This window comes from Salmo salar, chromosome ssa03 (genome assembly GCF_905237065.1).
Source record: "Salmo salar chromosome ssa03, Ssal_v3.1, whole genome shotgun sequence".
Taxonomy (NCBI): Eukaryota; Metazoa; Chordata; class Actinopteri; order Salmoniformes; family Salmonidae; genus Salmo; species Salmo salar.
In genome coordinates, this window is record NC_059444.1 from 56544334 (window position 1) to 56560011 (window position 15678).

The 15678-nt window shown below is 43.2% G+C and overlaps 1 protein-coding gene across 1 annotated transcript; it reads right to left on the bottom strand.

The window, feature by feature from the left end:
* Positions 1-9502: 9502 nt before the first annotated feature.
* Positions 9503-10472, bottom strand: LOC106600960 (heat shock protein Hsp-16.1/Hsp-16.11). The gene has a single exon (XM_014192767.2). It carries the CDS (start codon positions 10342-10344, stop codon positions 9622-9624), a length of 723 nt encoding a protein of 240 aa, XP_014048242.1. The 5' UTR covers positions 10345-10472; the 3' UTR covers positions 9503-9621.
* Between the last annotated feature and the right edge of the window lie 5206 nt (positions 10473-15678).

Sequence of the window (15678 nt, forward strand, 5' to 3'; positions counted from 1 at the left end):
GTCATGGTGTGGGGTGGCATTTCTTTGGGGGGCCTCACAGCCCTCCATGTGCTCGCCAGAGGTAGCCTGACTGCCATTAGGTACCGAGATGAGATCCCCAGACCCCTTGTGGGACCATATGCTGGTGCGGTTGGCCCTGGGTTCCTCCTAATGCAAGACAATGCTAGACCTCATGTGGCTGGAGTGTGTCAGCAGTTCCTGCAAGAGGAAGGCATTGATGCTATGGACTGGCCCGCCCGTTCCCCAGACCTGAATCCAATTGAGCACATCTGGGACATCATGTCTCGCTCCATCCACCAACGCCACGTTGCACCACAGACTGTCCAGGAGTTGGCGGATGCTTTAGTCCAGGTCTGGGAGGAGACCATCCGCCACCTCATCAGGAGCATGCCCAGGCGTTGTAGGGAGGTCATACTGGCACGTGGAGGCCACACACACTACTGAGCCTCATTTTGACTTGTTTTAAGGACATTACATCAAACTTGGATCAGCCTGTAGTGTGGTTTTCCACTTTAATTTTGAGTGTGACTCCAAATCCAGACCTCCATGGGTTGATAAATTGGATTTCCATTGATTATTTTTGTGTGATTTTGTTGTCAGCACATTCAACTATGTAAAGAAAAAAGTATTTAATAAGATTATTTCTTTCATTCAGATCTAGGATGTGTTGTTTAAGTGTTCCCTTTATTTTTTTGGGCAGTATATTTAAGTGCCTTTGAATTGGGTATGGTAGTAGGTGCCAGGCGCACTGGTTTGTGTTAAGAACTGCAACGTTGCTGGGCTTTTCACGCTCAACAGTTTCCCGTGTGGTCCACCACCCAAAGGACATCCAGCCAACTTGACACAATTGTGGAACGCTTTCGACACCTTGTAGAGTCCATGTCCTGATGGATTGAGGCTGTTCTCAGGGCAAAAGGGTTGGGGTGGGATTGCAACTCAATATTAGGAAGGTGTTCTTAATGTTTTGTACACTCAGTGTATTGTATATTCCCATATGTCATATCAAAATGACATTCAAATATCCCTAAGAAATGAATTGTGTTCACACATTATGCCCATTTGTTTATAACTTTATCAAAGCCTAAAGCCTGTCACATGAGACAGTTATCGCTGTCAGTAAAGGCATATCAAGTATATCTGCATGTTTATGTGCCACAGAATCAGTAGGACATTTCACTCGACAAAGAGTTAAGCAGGGTCTCGGTGATGTGATATGAACTCCACAAGGGATTCCGCTAGCAGACCAAGACGGCTTCACGAACCGCTGTGAAAGAAAGGAAACAACAAGAAAACTGCAATCACCTCAGGCCAATGAATAACACCGTTCATACCTGAACAAAACATATCATTCCTTCATGATTTCATATTCATTCATGCTGTGACAATCTACCATGGTTAGGATAGGAATATATACTTGATTTGCTCATGGGTCGCAAATGTCTCACAAAAGTGACGTCATCTAAATTAAAAGTGTCATTGAGTTATTGTAACAAGGTAATATTAATGGCTGGCAATTTCCACTAATCAGAGGAATGTTTTGGAGTGGAAGGAAGCAGAGAAAGGGGGTTTGCCAAATGGCCACTTTGTAATCATTGCATGTGTCACGAAGAATATGTTTGTATTCTATCACCTGTACTTTGTTATTATGAAAGGTGACTTATCATGCTTATGACAGCTTTCCGTGGCTTTTAGGATACACAATACAAGTGAAACATTACTGGAAATCCACAGGGCTGTATTGGCTCTCCAGGGGCTTACCAGGAGTTCTATGTTGAGAAGGCGAGGTGTGAAAGGAGGCGGTTGACCACCGGGCAGACTCAGGACGTACATTTTTACCATCCTCCTCCATTTCATCCATTTTGTCAGTGCTAGGGAAAGATGGGAGTGTGTTTTTGACGGCGGAGGTTGGAAAGATGGGAGTGTGTTTTTGACAGGATCAACAAAGCTCATTTTGACCATTGATCCACCCTTTGGAATGAAGCACCTGTTGTCTCTTAGTTAGGCAGTGAGGAACGGACATAACACAGATTATTGAGACATAGACAATACTGGTATCCTCAAGGTATCAAGGAAGATTTTTTAACAGCTAGCTTCTAGCTGTTTAACAAGTCTGTCTTGTCGCACTAAATTATATTGCTCTTATTTGAAACATCTATCAAACAATGGCAGAAATACAGCTAGGCCTATTAAAAAGTGACTGATGCCCTAATTTTGTTGTTTTATTCAAAACTGACCAAGAGGCTCACAGCCACGAGCATCAACAAGCCACAAGCAAAATGGCCGCCACTGTTATTGCAGCAGTTTGTCTCAGACACAAAATGGTCGGCCCAGAAGCCCAGAGAGGGGCTGGAAACACTAGCGGCATTTAATAACCCAAACAAGCATGTGGATGACCGATGATGAAGGTAGTGATGAAGACACGTCGGCGACTTGTCGGCACTAAGGCACAGCCTGATGATTTGAACACGATTTATGGCACTGTCCGAATGTATGGCCATATGTTTACACATCACAGGAGTGAGCACACCTTCGCCCGTGGCTTCCTCCGGGGGCGGAACATTCCCACGGAGCTCCATACTGGCGCCCTCAGAGACGTGAAGGCTGATGAAACTTGGGTTGACTTGTGTTGAATGTAACTCTATGAATTTAATTGTCATGTTTGGAACCTTTTCACTGTACTATACGTGTTATGGATTTCTCTTTACAGAGCTGCTAAACTAAACTGATCGCCGGACCGTGGTCAGCTCTAAGCTGCACAGATGTGCGCACCTATCATTTAGATTGATGGGAGGAGGGTGGATGGCCTTTACTACTATAGCCCATAAAAATACATTGAGTATCACATTCATAAATGGCCAAAAAGACAGTCAAAAAATAAGTCATAAGGAATAAGGTTTGAGAGTGTCTGTCCTATATCTAGGAGATATCAGAAAGCTCAGGAAAGAAAAAACATTTTGGGGACATATTTAACCCCTTATTTTTTTTGGGACAAAACTACCTCCGGACTTCCATTCGTTTGTACGGGTTACCTTCAGACGAGTCTTGTGACATTTGTGTTCGTGTCTCATGGTTTGACAAACACCGCTGTAGCTCGGCCACCTTCCATTGCAAATGCGAAAGGCCGACGTAGGCGGATGCGGAGGATTGAGATGCAGCCCATGCAAAAATAACTTCACTCATAGCCATGGTATAAAAGGGATAATCAACTCATGGTGGTATGCGTTGTCTGGAAAATAATGCAATTCCCGTGGACCTTCCACATCGTTCATTATTTTCCATAGAATGCATACAGCAACCTCTTGTTGATTATCCCTTACATTTACCACGGCTTTCAGCCAATCAGCATTCAGGGCTCAAACCACCCAGTTTAGAACTAGGTTTAGAGAATGAGTGTGAAGTTTTACGCCTTTCGTTATAGCCTATTGTTTCCTGGCCAGCAGAGTGATGCTAATTCAACGATGAGGGTTATTGAAATTGAGTTTGCCCTAGGTAGGGTAAAAAGTTGATGGTTGCTTCATTCATGGAGAAATTGTTTAGCAAATTTCCTGGGTATACTTTGTATGCCAAAGTACGGTGTATTAGTTACTTTGTAAACCTATGGTATGTACACCTTTGATAATTGTATTCTTATTGCATATGCTTGTAATGTATCTTAGTTACTTTTAAATTGGATTCATACTGACGTCCTCATAATTCACTGTATTCTTTGTTTTGTTGTTATGGACTAATGTTAAATATAATTAGGTTACACTACACACGCATGATTTGTAGTGTACCTTGACATCCCTGCTCTAGTTTGGCTTAATTAATTAATGCTAGAACTTTGATTGCTAGAATCAGCTCAGTATTTGGACTTTATTAATTGCATAACAGTGCAAGATATGTCACAAGGTCCTTTGCTGTTGTTCTGGGATTGATTTGCACTTTTCGCACCAAAGTAGGTTCATCTCTAAGAGACAGAATGCGTCTCCTTCCTGAGCGTTATGACAGCTGCGTGGTCCCATGGTGTTTAATCTTGCGTACTATTGTTTGTACAGATGAACGTGGTAACTTCAGCCGTTTGGAAATTGCTCCTAAGGATGAGCCAGATTTGTGGAGGTCTACAATTCTTTTCTGAGGTCTTGGCTGATTTCTTTTGATTTTCCCATGATGTCAAACAAAGAGGCAGTGAGTTTGAAGGTAGGCCTTGAAATACATCCACAGGTACACCTCCAATTGACTCAAATTATGTCAATTAGCCTATCAGAAGCTTCTAAAGCCATGACATCATTTTCTGGAATTTTCCAAGCTGTTTAAAGGCACAGTCAATTTAGTGTATGTAAACTTCTGACCCACTGGAATTGTGATACAGTGAATTATATGTGAAATAATCTGTCTGTAAACAATTGTTGGAAAAATGTCTTGTGTCATGCACAAAGTAATGTCCTAACCGACTTGCCAAAACTTTAGTTTGTTAACAAGAAGTGTGTGGAGTGGTTGAAAAATGAGTTTTAATGACTCCAACCTAAGTGTATGTAAACTTCTGACTTCAACTGTATATATATTTTTTTACGTATCGGCCTCCTTCGTTTGTTCTTTTTATGATTTGTGTGAGAGTACCTGTTTATAGTTATTTATTATCTTACATACCACTAATAGCCACCATAAATATTTCAAGATTTGTCAAAGCGGAAATCTTTTTAAACCTGTGAGTCACATGCTTCAGCTTCATAATCCCACGGGAACACACGCATATCTGTCTGCTCAGTTTAGTACGCCACAGAGTCTGCAACCTGCGGCTGAGCTATTCCCAACATCCCAAATGGGCCGTGAGCTCCAGGTAAGGGACTGGCAACCCGGCTCAACGCTTGCTTGCTCCCGCCCCTGTATCGGCTAGATGGCCTGACAAATCAAATCAGCCTTCGACCCCCTGCCTCGGCCCTGGCCATTCCGAGACGCCATTGGAATCCATCTTTATTACCAGTTAATATTTGTCGCCATGGCGAAGCTCATTGGCTTTGATGCAGCGGACCACATTTCATGCTGTCGTCTATATGACATCCAGGAGCTGCGCTCCCGACCTTGTCATACCACCGGCTCATAAACGCCCAATAGCAACATGATCTAATATTACAAGGGTCTGCAATAGCTGATGGTGGCAATAATGTTTTCCCATTGCACTCTCCAAATGAGGTACCCCACCTGGAGGAGATGAGAGGGTTTCTGGAAGATCAAGACAAACGATAGCGTAGAACCCTCTAAATGTTAGAATCCAATTAAATTCTGGAAGATACTGATGATGCAGAGAGATGTCAACAGAAAGTATCCCATTTTAAATGTCCTACACCTATAAAAGGGATGTCTCAGATTATGATGATTTGGCAGCAGCTCTCTCTGTACCTCATCAGGGCTGAAAATCGATACCAGTCAGACAGTAGTTTAGAGCAACACATGAAGCTGTCCACATATTCTTCCAGATGATACAAGCTGCCAGGCAGGCTGTGGACTGTGTCATAAGATTTAGGTTGTCGTACAAGGGTCAATATTTTCAGGTGGAGAAACGGGGTCCCTGAGATTTTTGGTTCCTCCCTCCAAGTGATGATTATCCACTTGGATTGACAGCGAACACTTTACTTGTGTCCCCAAAACATTGTGAAAGTGTTCTATCTAATATGAGATGATCCTTGGGTAGAAGCAAGGCAGAGAAAACACATTGAAAGTCAATGAAAGCTATTAATTTGTGAAAAACAGAAAAACAGATCCCTGTTAACTGAATAGTGCAACTTGACTAGTGTCTGTTTCTCTGAACATACCACCTCTTTCACCTATAACAATTTGCCTGTTCTAAATTGGAGTGGAGCCTTTACACATTGGAAAGGGTCAGCTAACTCTCATAATATAAATATTTGATTTTGGTGACATTTAAATAAAGCTAAAGATTTAAGTGGTCTCCTTTCTTCTTCTCTTCCTAGTCTATCCTGTTGCCCTAGGCAGTACTCATCAAATATTAACTGCTGTGTTTTGTCCCTGTTATGGCGCGACAACAAATAGTGTCTCCCAGGTAGCAAATGTCAGAGGAACCTTTACAGTTACTAATTTAAGCCCCTTCAGGGAGTTGGTTGTAATGGTAGCATTTAAATCTCTTTCTTCTTCTCCTTTCCCTGGTGTTGAGTTCCCCAAGTGTAGAGACTAAAGATGCTGTTTTCTGTATGGCGTCTCACCCTCTCTGACCCCTTTGTCTCTGGGAGTTTCTTCGTCATCAGCCTTAAAGGGATTCTAGAAGGGATTCTAGAGGTGATTGAAAAGTTGCCAGCGAGTTTTAGTTGAGAGAAAGTGTGTTTCAGTGGTTATACAGTCGTATGAAAAAGTTTGGGCACCCCTCTGAGGCTGCATAATAATTGACTCTGGCGTCACAGAAAATGATCACAGTGGCATGCCATTCATTTTCTAATAAAAGCTGAGTACTGGGGTATTGTCCAGACAAAGATTTTTAGTGTAGCAATATTAAGTTGTATGAAATTAAATCAGATGTGAAAAATAGGCTATGCAAAAATTTGGGCACCCTTGTCATTCTGTTGATTTGAATACCTGTAACTACTTAGCACTGATTAATTGGAACACACAATTGGTTTGGTGAGCTCATTAAGCCTTGAACTTCATAGACAAGTACATCCAATCATGAGAAAAGGTATTTAAGGTGGCCAATTGCAAGTTGTTGTTCTCTTTGACTCTCCTCTGAAGAGTGGCAAAATGGGGGCCTCAAAACAACTGTCAAATGACCTGAAAACAAAGATTGTTCAACATTATGGTTTAGAGGAAGGCTACAAAAAGCTATCGCAGAGATGTAAGCTGTCAGTGTCCACTGTGAGGAAATGGAAGACCACAGGCACAGTTCTTGTTAAGGCCAGAAGTGGCAGGCCAAGTAAAATATCGGAGAGGCAAAGGCGAAGGATGGTGAGAACGGTCAAAAACAGCCCACAGACCACCTCCAAAGACCTACAACATCATCTTGCTGCAGATGGTGTCACTGTGCATCGTTCAACAATTCAGTGAGACTAACCTGGATAAATAAAGGTTCAATAAACATTTAAGAAATAAAAGATTATAGGTGGTAAACACAAAAAGTCACATGAAATAAACAAGGAGGAACAGGTCTCTTACACTGTATATATCAAATTACATCTTGTGTTCCTTCTCAGTGCCTCCTTTGTTTTTTACCATTACCAGAGGTTAACATGGATCTACACAGACTTGTATGGTCTTTACCAGTAAACAGTATGCAGGGCCTATAAGAACTGACACGATCAAATTAAAATGTTGCAAATCATTTATTCAACAGAAAATATGAAGCAAGCCATTACTTCAACAGAATAATAGATGGTTTGGAAGAGTATGATTGATTGAATTACACAAACAGCAGCTGCAATGGAACATGTCTTATTAAAGGGTACTGGCGCCATCATCGGACATTGAAGAGGTAGTGTTTGTTTAGGGTACACACTAAAAAAGGAGGGTTCCGCAAGGGTTCTTTGGGAAGGGTGATGGTTCTATGTGGAACCAGAATGACTCAAATAACCTTCAAATGGTTCTTTGCAGTTCACAAAAGGGTTCTTTGCTTTTTTAGTAATAATTCAAATGTCGGGGTGGCGCCTTATTCAAATATTTTGGGGCGTTGTTTGCTTACAGCTCTTTTTGTGCAAGTGAGAGTGTCATTCCAGTTGATCTAGTCTGTTGTATTATATATGTGTTATATATGTGTTATTTATGACTATGGCCAGACAGTGTTTTGTGAAAGACTCACACGGCCTTGTGTCAATTGAGAACGGTTGACTAAATCAGTGGTTCTCAATTGTCTCAGGGATCCCCAGCCGTTGCAGGGCTAGCACACTTGACTCAACTGGTCAATTAACACAACAGTAAGGAATTTTAACAAGATCATATGGCTGACCTGAAAAAGAAACCCTGTATGCTTCTTCAAAAGAATCTACAAAGGACCTTTGAGATTGAGGAAGGTTCTTTATAGAACCTTTCTCCATAAAGGTTCTATAAAGAACCATAAAAAGGGTTCTATATAGCCCCAAAAAGGGTTGTAACCATAGCGGAACACTTTATTGGTGCTATATAGAACCTTGTATTAATGGTTCTTTTTAGAACCTTAGGAAAGGGTACTTTATAGCACCATACAGGTACCATTTAAAACCTTATGCGCGTGGTTCTTTATACAGTAGCACTTTCAAAGAAAGGTTCTAAACAGGAACAAAAATGGATCCACTATGGTTACAAGCCAAATAACCCTTATTTGGCACGATATAGAACCATTTGTTTTTAGTGTGTAGAGTAGCAAGTACACCATAATCACTTCCTTTATCTGGAGTGTTTCAATTATAATTACAATGCTAGTTTGTATTTTAAGCATTTGGTCAAGCTTCAGGTTGGTGAGCACTTCATACTGCAAAATATTTTTTGTTTTGTTTTTGCTCAATCTGATTGAGTGGGCCTGGTTCCCCAGTGGGTGGGCCTGTGTCCACCAAGCCCACCCATGCCTACGCCCCTGATTTCAATACGGATGAAGAGAACACACACAATGCAACCAATGTGACATGCAACAATGTCTTTGTCATGTTTGGGGTCACTTAGAAATGTCCTTGTTTTTGAAATTAAAGCTAATTGTTTGTCCATTAAAATAACATCAAATTGATCAGAAATACAGTGTAGACATTGCTAATGTTGTAAATGACTATTGTAGCTGGAAACGGCAGATTTTTTTATGGAATATCTAAACAGGCGTACAGAGGCCCATTATCAGCAGCCATCACTCCTGTGTTCCAATGGAATGTTGTGTTAGCTAATCCAAGTTTATCATTTTAAAAGGCTAATTGATCATTAGAAAACCCTTTTGCAATCATGTGCTGATTAAAGAAGCAATAAAACTGTCCTTCTTTAGACTAGTTGAGTATCTGGAGCATCAGCATTTGTGGGTTCGATTATAGGCTCAAAATGGCTTTGGCCTGTTTCATGGCCACCACGGCTAGCCTCCGTCCGTCCAGCTTGACTGTGATGTCTTCTGGGTTGAAGCCCTGGGCGTTTAGGCTCAGGGCCAGGGGGCTGTGGCTCCGGCCTGTCTCAGCCAGGAGTGATGGTTGCTGATAATGGGCCTCTGTACGCCTATGTAGATATTCCATTAAAAATCTGCCGTTTCCAACTACAATAGTCATTTACATTTACAGTCATTAACAATGTCTACACTATATTTCTGATCAATTTTATGTTATTTTAATGGACAAAGAAAGTGTTTTTCTTTCAAAAACAAGGACATTTCTAAGTGGCCCCAAACTTTTGAACGGTATTGTATGTTTTGAGGTGCAGAGTGCAAGGTTACATGTGTTTTCGGACTGTAAAAGTATTTAGTTCACATGACTGTTTGAAATGTATAGTATGCTAGTAATGACAGGATCCACCACTTATTTCTAGTTATCTATTTTAAAACTGTCATCCACACAAACCACAATTCTAGCAACCATCATTCCAATGTCAGATTGTCTTTATTAAATCACATTTATTCAAATAGGCATATTATAAATAATTTTCCACAATGTAATCCACTGGATTGATAATACAATTAAATGATTAACGAAATATAATTCAAGGTTTTGAGGTCTTCACTGTTATGGACTCTTCCGTGTTGCCCTTGGCTATGGGAACGTCCAGGGAGGTTCTGAAGCGGAGGGGGACCTCCTGCTCTGCTGTAGGGGCTTCCAGCTGGGGGGCCGCAGTGGGGGCTTCGATCCTCAGCTGTCCATCTTCTCCCAGAGAACAGGTCAAGGCTGTCAGGTCTAGGTGAGCAGGCAGGTCAATTTTCTGGACAAAGCCTTTCTGTTGGGACGAGGAGGAGGAAAAGGAGCAGGAAGAGATGGCAGAGGAGGTGGATTTAGCCTCTTCTGCTTTGGCCTGTTTCATGGCCACCACGGCTAGCCTCCGTCCGTCCAGCTTGACTGTGATGTCTTCTGGGTTGAAGCCCTGGGCGTTTAGGCTCAGGGCCAGGGGGCTGTGGCTCCGGCCTGTCTCAGCCACCTCCGTGCTGAGGCCCTGGCTCAGAGCTCCTGCTGGAACTCCTGTGCTCCTCCTCTCCAGGAATGGGGAGCCCATTCGGAGGTGGGCCCTCTCGTGCAGCTGGTACATACTGGGGAGCCCATCGCGGAGCTCTTTGAGGAGATCACTGGCCAGGTTGGACCTCCTCTGAAAAAAGTCCTCTTGGATGCCGGATAGGGCATGGTGGCGCATGGGGGGGAAGACCATCCGCTCCTGACTGAAGAAAGGATCGTTTCCAAAGATGCTCTCGATTGCTGGGGTGGCGGACTGAGTCATGTTGTTATTTTTTTCTGTTTTCCTTTCCGGTCTGCTTAGAAGAAGACGAGTGTGAGTTCCTTGGATCTCCAGCTGTGTTGATCTCTTGGTTGGTGAGCTACTCCCAGTGAGTGTTTCTGATCTTGTGGCAGTACCTCTCAGGCTTATATACTCCCTCTCTCCCTATAGCCCTCCCCCTTGTTGCCCTATTTACAACCCATGAGCTCAGTAAAGAAGGACGGGGGAAGGGGGCAGTAAGTGGCATGGGGCAAGAATGCCCTGCGACGAGTCGGTGGGCTAAACTGAGCTTATGGCCATATCCTGTTTACGTGTTTTTACGGGCAGACGCTTCTATTTCCCCCTCTGTGTTTGTCATTGGTTCATTAGTCACAGCGTCGGGTTGGTCGTGCCACAGCTGAGGGTCGCCTTACCACCCTCCACCCTCTATCCTGAGTCACGGCTGTTGGATGAGATCAACGGGCTGATATTGTCCCTGGTGTGTCATACATGTGTTTGGAGCCCCACCCCTGTCTATTTGGGGGTGCTGGATAGGCTCGGGTGACATACTGGAAGTGAAGGCTACAGATGGCTGGACACCCCCGGGGTTAGCTGACGTGAACCCACAACTATACTTTAGGAGCCAAGTGTTGTGGCCGTGTACTAGGGGGCTATCCTCATAGTTCAGGATGGGTTCAATGAGCTCATGCACCAGGTACCAGGTAAGCAGAGAAGAGACATGCGTGATGCGTCGCTGTCAAACAGAAGTCTAAGGAAGTTAGTCCGTTTGAATATCGTTGGTACATTAGCACAGACTGAGGTCTATTTTAGACAACTTCCTGGTAGTATAAATGCTGACACCATGAGTATAGCAACATGAAAGAGGGTGTACAAAAGTAAATTGATGAGCGCTGCTTTTTTAAATTTACAGCATGTACTTTTCAGTCATCAGACACTTTGGGACCTGCCATTCTAGGAATATCACCCCCCAGCAAATGTTATTACCATTCACAGTCAGAAACAGGCTACACTCGAAATCCTATAAGTATTTATTTGTACACTCTAATAATGGTGCTACCATTCACAGTCACAGAAACACAATAACTAGCTCTATTTGGAGATATTTAAGGATCACATATAGTGATTCTGTACGAAGTGAAGCAGCTTCATACAAATTCACCTCAACCCTCAGCTCAACTTCACACCCTTAGAAATTGTGTGTGGCTGATTTGTGTGTATGTGCGTGTGTGCCCTCATGTCAACCCGTGTGTGTGTCTGTGCTTCCACCCGTGTGTGTGTGTGTGTGTGTGTGTGTGTGTGTGTGTGTGTGTATTGATCACCCACAGACTGAAGCCATAAAGAACTGAGTCTGCTCCATTCTTTAGCGGCATGTGGCAGGTGTCTCCCAGTGCGTGCTGGGAGCTGGGCCATATGTCACCGTGTCACCCACAATCCTCCCTGCGATGGAGTCAGGAGATTGATGGGGCCTAGAGACACTCAGTCATAGTTATAGCGAGGAGAGGAGAGAATATTTATAGCTGAGGAACTCAGGAAGAGTCATATTACAACCCCTTACACTTCTAGCATTTATACTGTAAGTTAAAGACCCACAACTGCTGCCCGGGATATTGATTGGATGCTGATTGGATGCTGGCCAATCAATGATCTTAGTTAAAATAGGTAAAATTGCATCATTCCCAAATTCAACAATATCACTAAAGTGATTTCTTCAAGGAGACTGCTTTGGTCTTACTGTAGTTATTTAATATAGAAGTGTTGCTCAAGTGTTATTAACTTCTGGTTCTGAAGGGCCACAGTGTGTGCAGGCTTTTACATTTTAGTCATTTAGCAGACGCTCTTATCCAGAGCGACTTACAGTAGTGAATGCATACATTTCATACAATTTCATACATTTTCTTTTTTCCCTGTGCTGGCCCCCCATGGGAATTGAACCCACAACCCTGGCGTTGCAAACACCATGCTCTACCAACTGAGCTACAGGGAAGGCATGTGTCTCAGCCCAGCACTTCCTGATTCGGCTAAACAAGATCTTGGTGACAAGTTGATAAGGTGCTGTTGCGCTAGGCCATAAAAAGACACTTGGTGCAGTTTGGTAGGCAGTAAATACCCACATACCAATGCCCGACTTTATCTGTGCTATCTTTATCCACTAGGTGATGACAAAGCCTCAGAGTTGGGGCTTAAAATATACGCTGAGTGTACAAAGCATTAGGACATAGAATGACCAGGTGAATCCAGGTGAAAGCTATGATCCCTTAAAGCTATAATACAATTGAGACATGGATTGTGTATGTGTGCCATTCAAAGGGTGAAAGGGCAAGACAAACTATTTAAGTGCCTTTGAATGGGGTATGGAAGTAGATGCCAGGTGCACAGGTTTGAGTGTGTCAAGACCTGCGAAGTCGCTATGTTTTTCCAACAGTTTCCTGTGTATCAAGAATGGTCCACCACCCAAAGGACATCCGGCCAACTTGACTCAACTCTGGGAAGCGTTGGAGTCAACATGGGCCAGCATCCCTGTGGAACGCTTTCGACACCTTGTAGAGTCCATGCCCTGACTTATTGAGGCTGTCCTGATGGCAAAAGGGTGTGCAACTCAATATTAGGAAGGCGTTCCAAATGTTTTGTACACTCAGTGTATGTGGAACCACATGACCAAGTAGAGATGAAAGCGCATCTTTTGATTTGAGAGCATCAGTGTGGTGACTTCAATAAGAACACTAGAGGTCAGCCCTGAGCCATTTTACTAAATGAAAGCAACTTCCTTGCAGCTGCAGGAAACTTATTGGCTGGTGGGTGGCACTGTTGGTTAAGTTTGTAGACTCTCCGATACACCAGATACGTAGCCACAGGTTCACTGGCATGGAGAGCAAAGTCATGAGGCATATACTGTATGTATTTAGCGTTCCTACTACATGACTGTTAGGACTAATGAAAACAATCCAAGACACACAGAGGGGAACAGGACAATGGAATGTGTTGCATGCCACACTCGCATGCACACAACCACACACACATGCACACAAGTAACCCCCCACAAACACACTCAAACAAGCACCCCCCCACCCCGCCAACACACACACACCCTCCTCCCAACCACTTTCCCCTTTGAAACACAAAAACGGTGCTTTTAGCAGCAGTGGGTCCCCAGCAGGGAGGGGCTTTCTGGCCCTCTCGCATCACAGAGGGGAAAATCTATTAATCTGACAGCTCTCTCTCCCAGAAAGCCATGCAACTCCTCCTCCGGGAACCATGGGAAGGTCTCATGGAAACCAGATCAGGGACAGAGGGAGGGAAGGAGAGAGGGAGGGAGAGGGTGAAATGGAGTGGCGGGAGAGAGGGAAGGAGAGAGAGGGAAGGAGAGGGGGAGTGTGTGTGTGTGTGAGAGAGAGAGAAAGAGAGAGAGAGAGAGAGAGAGAGAGAGAGAGAGAGAGAGAGAGAGAGAGAGAGAGAGACCGAAAAAACAACTGGCCCTTAATACAGTTGATCTCTTGCCTGGTCTTAAGTAAGTCGTAACATAAGCAGAAGTCCAAATGATGTATGCATGGTTTATTGGACTCCTATAGGCTTGCGGTGTTGGATTAGATTGATATGCTGTTTGGAGAGTGTATGAGCATGGCGTACAGACAAGATAACTTAACAGGGAAAAGAGGAGCAGAACAAACACAGAAAAGAGAAACACGAGGTGAAATGAAACAGCGAAATAAGAAATTCTATCATGCACAGAGGACACAGAGGAATGTGTGGGACACAGACAGGCAGCCTGTGTCACAGATACTGAAAGTGATCAACCACCATGGCATGAGAAGCTTGGCAGCGAGAGGAAGTGAGTTGATGGGTGAAGGCTGCTACCGCAACTCTGTGGCAACCTACTCTCAACCTCGCCATGTCTCGTCTGTCTCAACCACACCTGACCTGACCCACTGGGGTACACGGTTCAACTTCTTCTGACTCCAACCTACAGTTTTGTTTTTTTTGACAATTGCTAGGACTCATTTCTCAGTACTTGTGCAACTTTTTCAAAACTCTTCACACAGTGTGCACAACAGCAGTCTATGTGGGATCAAGTGTGGATCGTTTTCCATTGCTTTGGCACAAAATGCATTCAATGACAACCTCTTTCAAATTTCATGAATTCTTTTCTCACTCAGACACAACCACCACCGATACTCTATGTACCTACAGGCCAATTTGCACGTGTTTGCATGCTCTTTTCAAAACTGTTCAACTTCAGTTCAAAACCTAGCGTAACACAAAATTTAATAAGACAGCAATTTGCTACATTCCTACAGTAATACCGTATTGAAATATATTCCAAATCTAAATAATGAAATACTATCAAAACAATTAGACCAACCCCAGCTGATTCCCATTGTAGCTGAACACCTACCCAGGTGTTAGTCTTTCAATTACATTACCATCTATACAAAAGGGGACATCTTAGGAATAATGCTGTACTGTAATGTAAACATGGACCCAGCCAGAGATAGAGAAGTGGCTGACAGAGGAAGAAGATTGCCAGGGATGAACCAGGCATGCCAAAAGATTATTTCCTAGGTGTATTGCCCAAGATGACATAAGATGTGATGTGGATAAGAACCTGTGGCCAAATGCAGAAGACAGGGTTGACAAGCATTGCTACGGTATCTGTATCGGTAGATGGTGTAAATACAAATTCTTGTATTTTGGAATCACTCAAAGCCAAAAATTGACATAAAACATATTGAAGCATATTGCATCATCTCTGATTCATTCCTGTAACATATACTGCAGTGAACTCTAAACAGTAGAGAGGTGTCATTCTTGTTTTTGTAATTTTACAAAAGAAAACATTGTGTAATGCTGCCTGTTGTTAGTGTTTTTTAGGCCGTTGTTTTATGAGTGACAAAGTGTGCTTGTTGGGTGACAAACTTTGCTAGCGTTATGGAAGAATGAGTTGATTTGAGACATGTAAGAAGTGTTTTGATAGTTTTAGTGCATTTTGGATGGGAAATGAACTGCTGTGCCAAGCTGAAAGTTGGTTAGGAGAACTGTGTGAAGAGTTCTGAAAAAGTGGCCTAAGTATTGAGAAATGGGTCCTAGCAATTGTAAATAAAAAACTGTAATCTGCTATTCTAGTCTGGACCTATGATCTCTGTGTATACCATAGGTCATACAGAAGATACAGGGAAAGATTTAATTTCAGCATCACTCATTTCCGTGATTAGAAATGATTGCACGCATGCAAAGGCACTCTATCGCTCTCATGCTGTCACACGCATATGTGCAGGAACGAGTGAACACACACCACACACACACACACACACACACACACACACACACACACACACACACACA

Excerpts from the sequence above, each read along its gene's own strand:
- LOC106600960 (XM_014192767.2), bottom strand. The coding sequence starts at position 10,344 with ATGACTCAGTCCGCCACCCCAGCAATCGAGAGCATCTTTGGAAACGAT.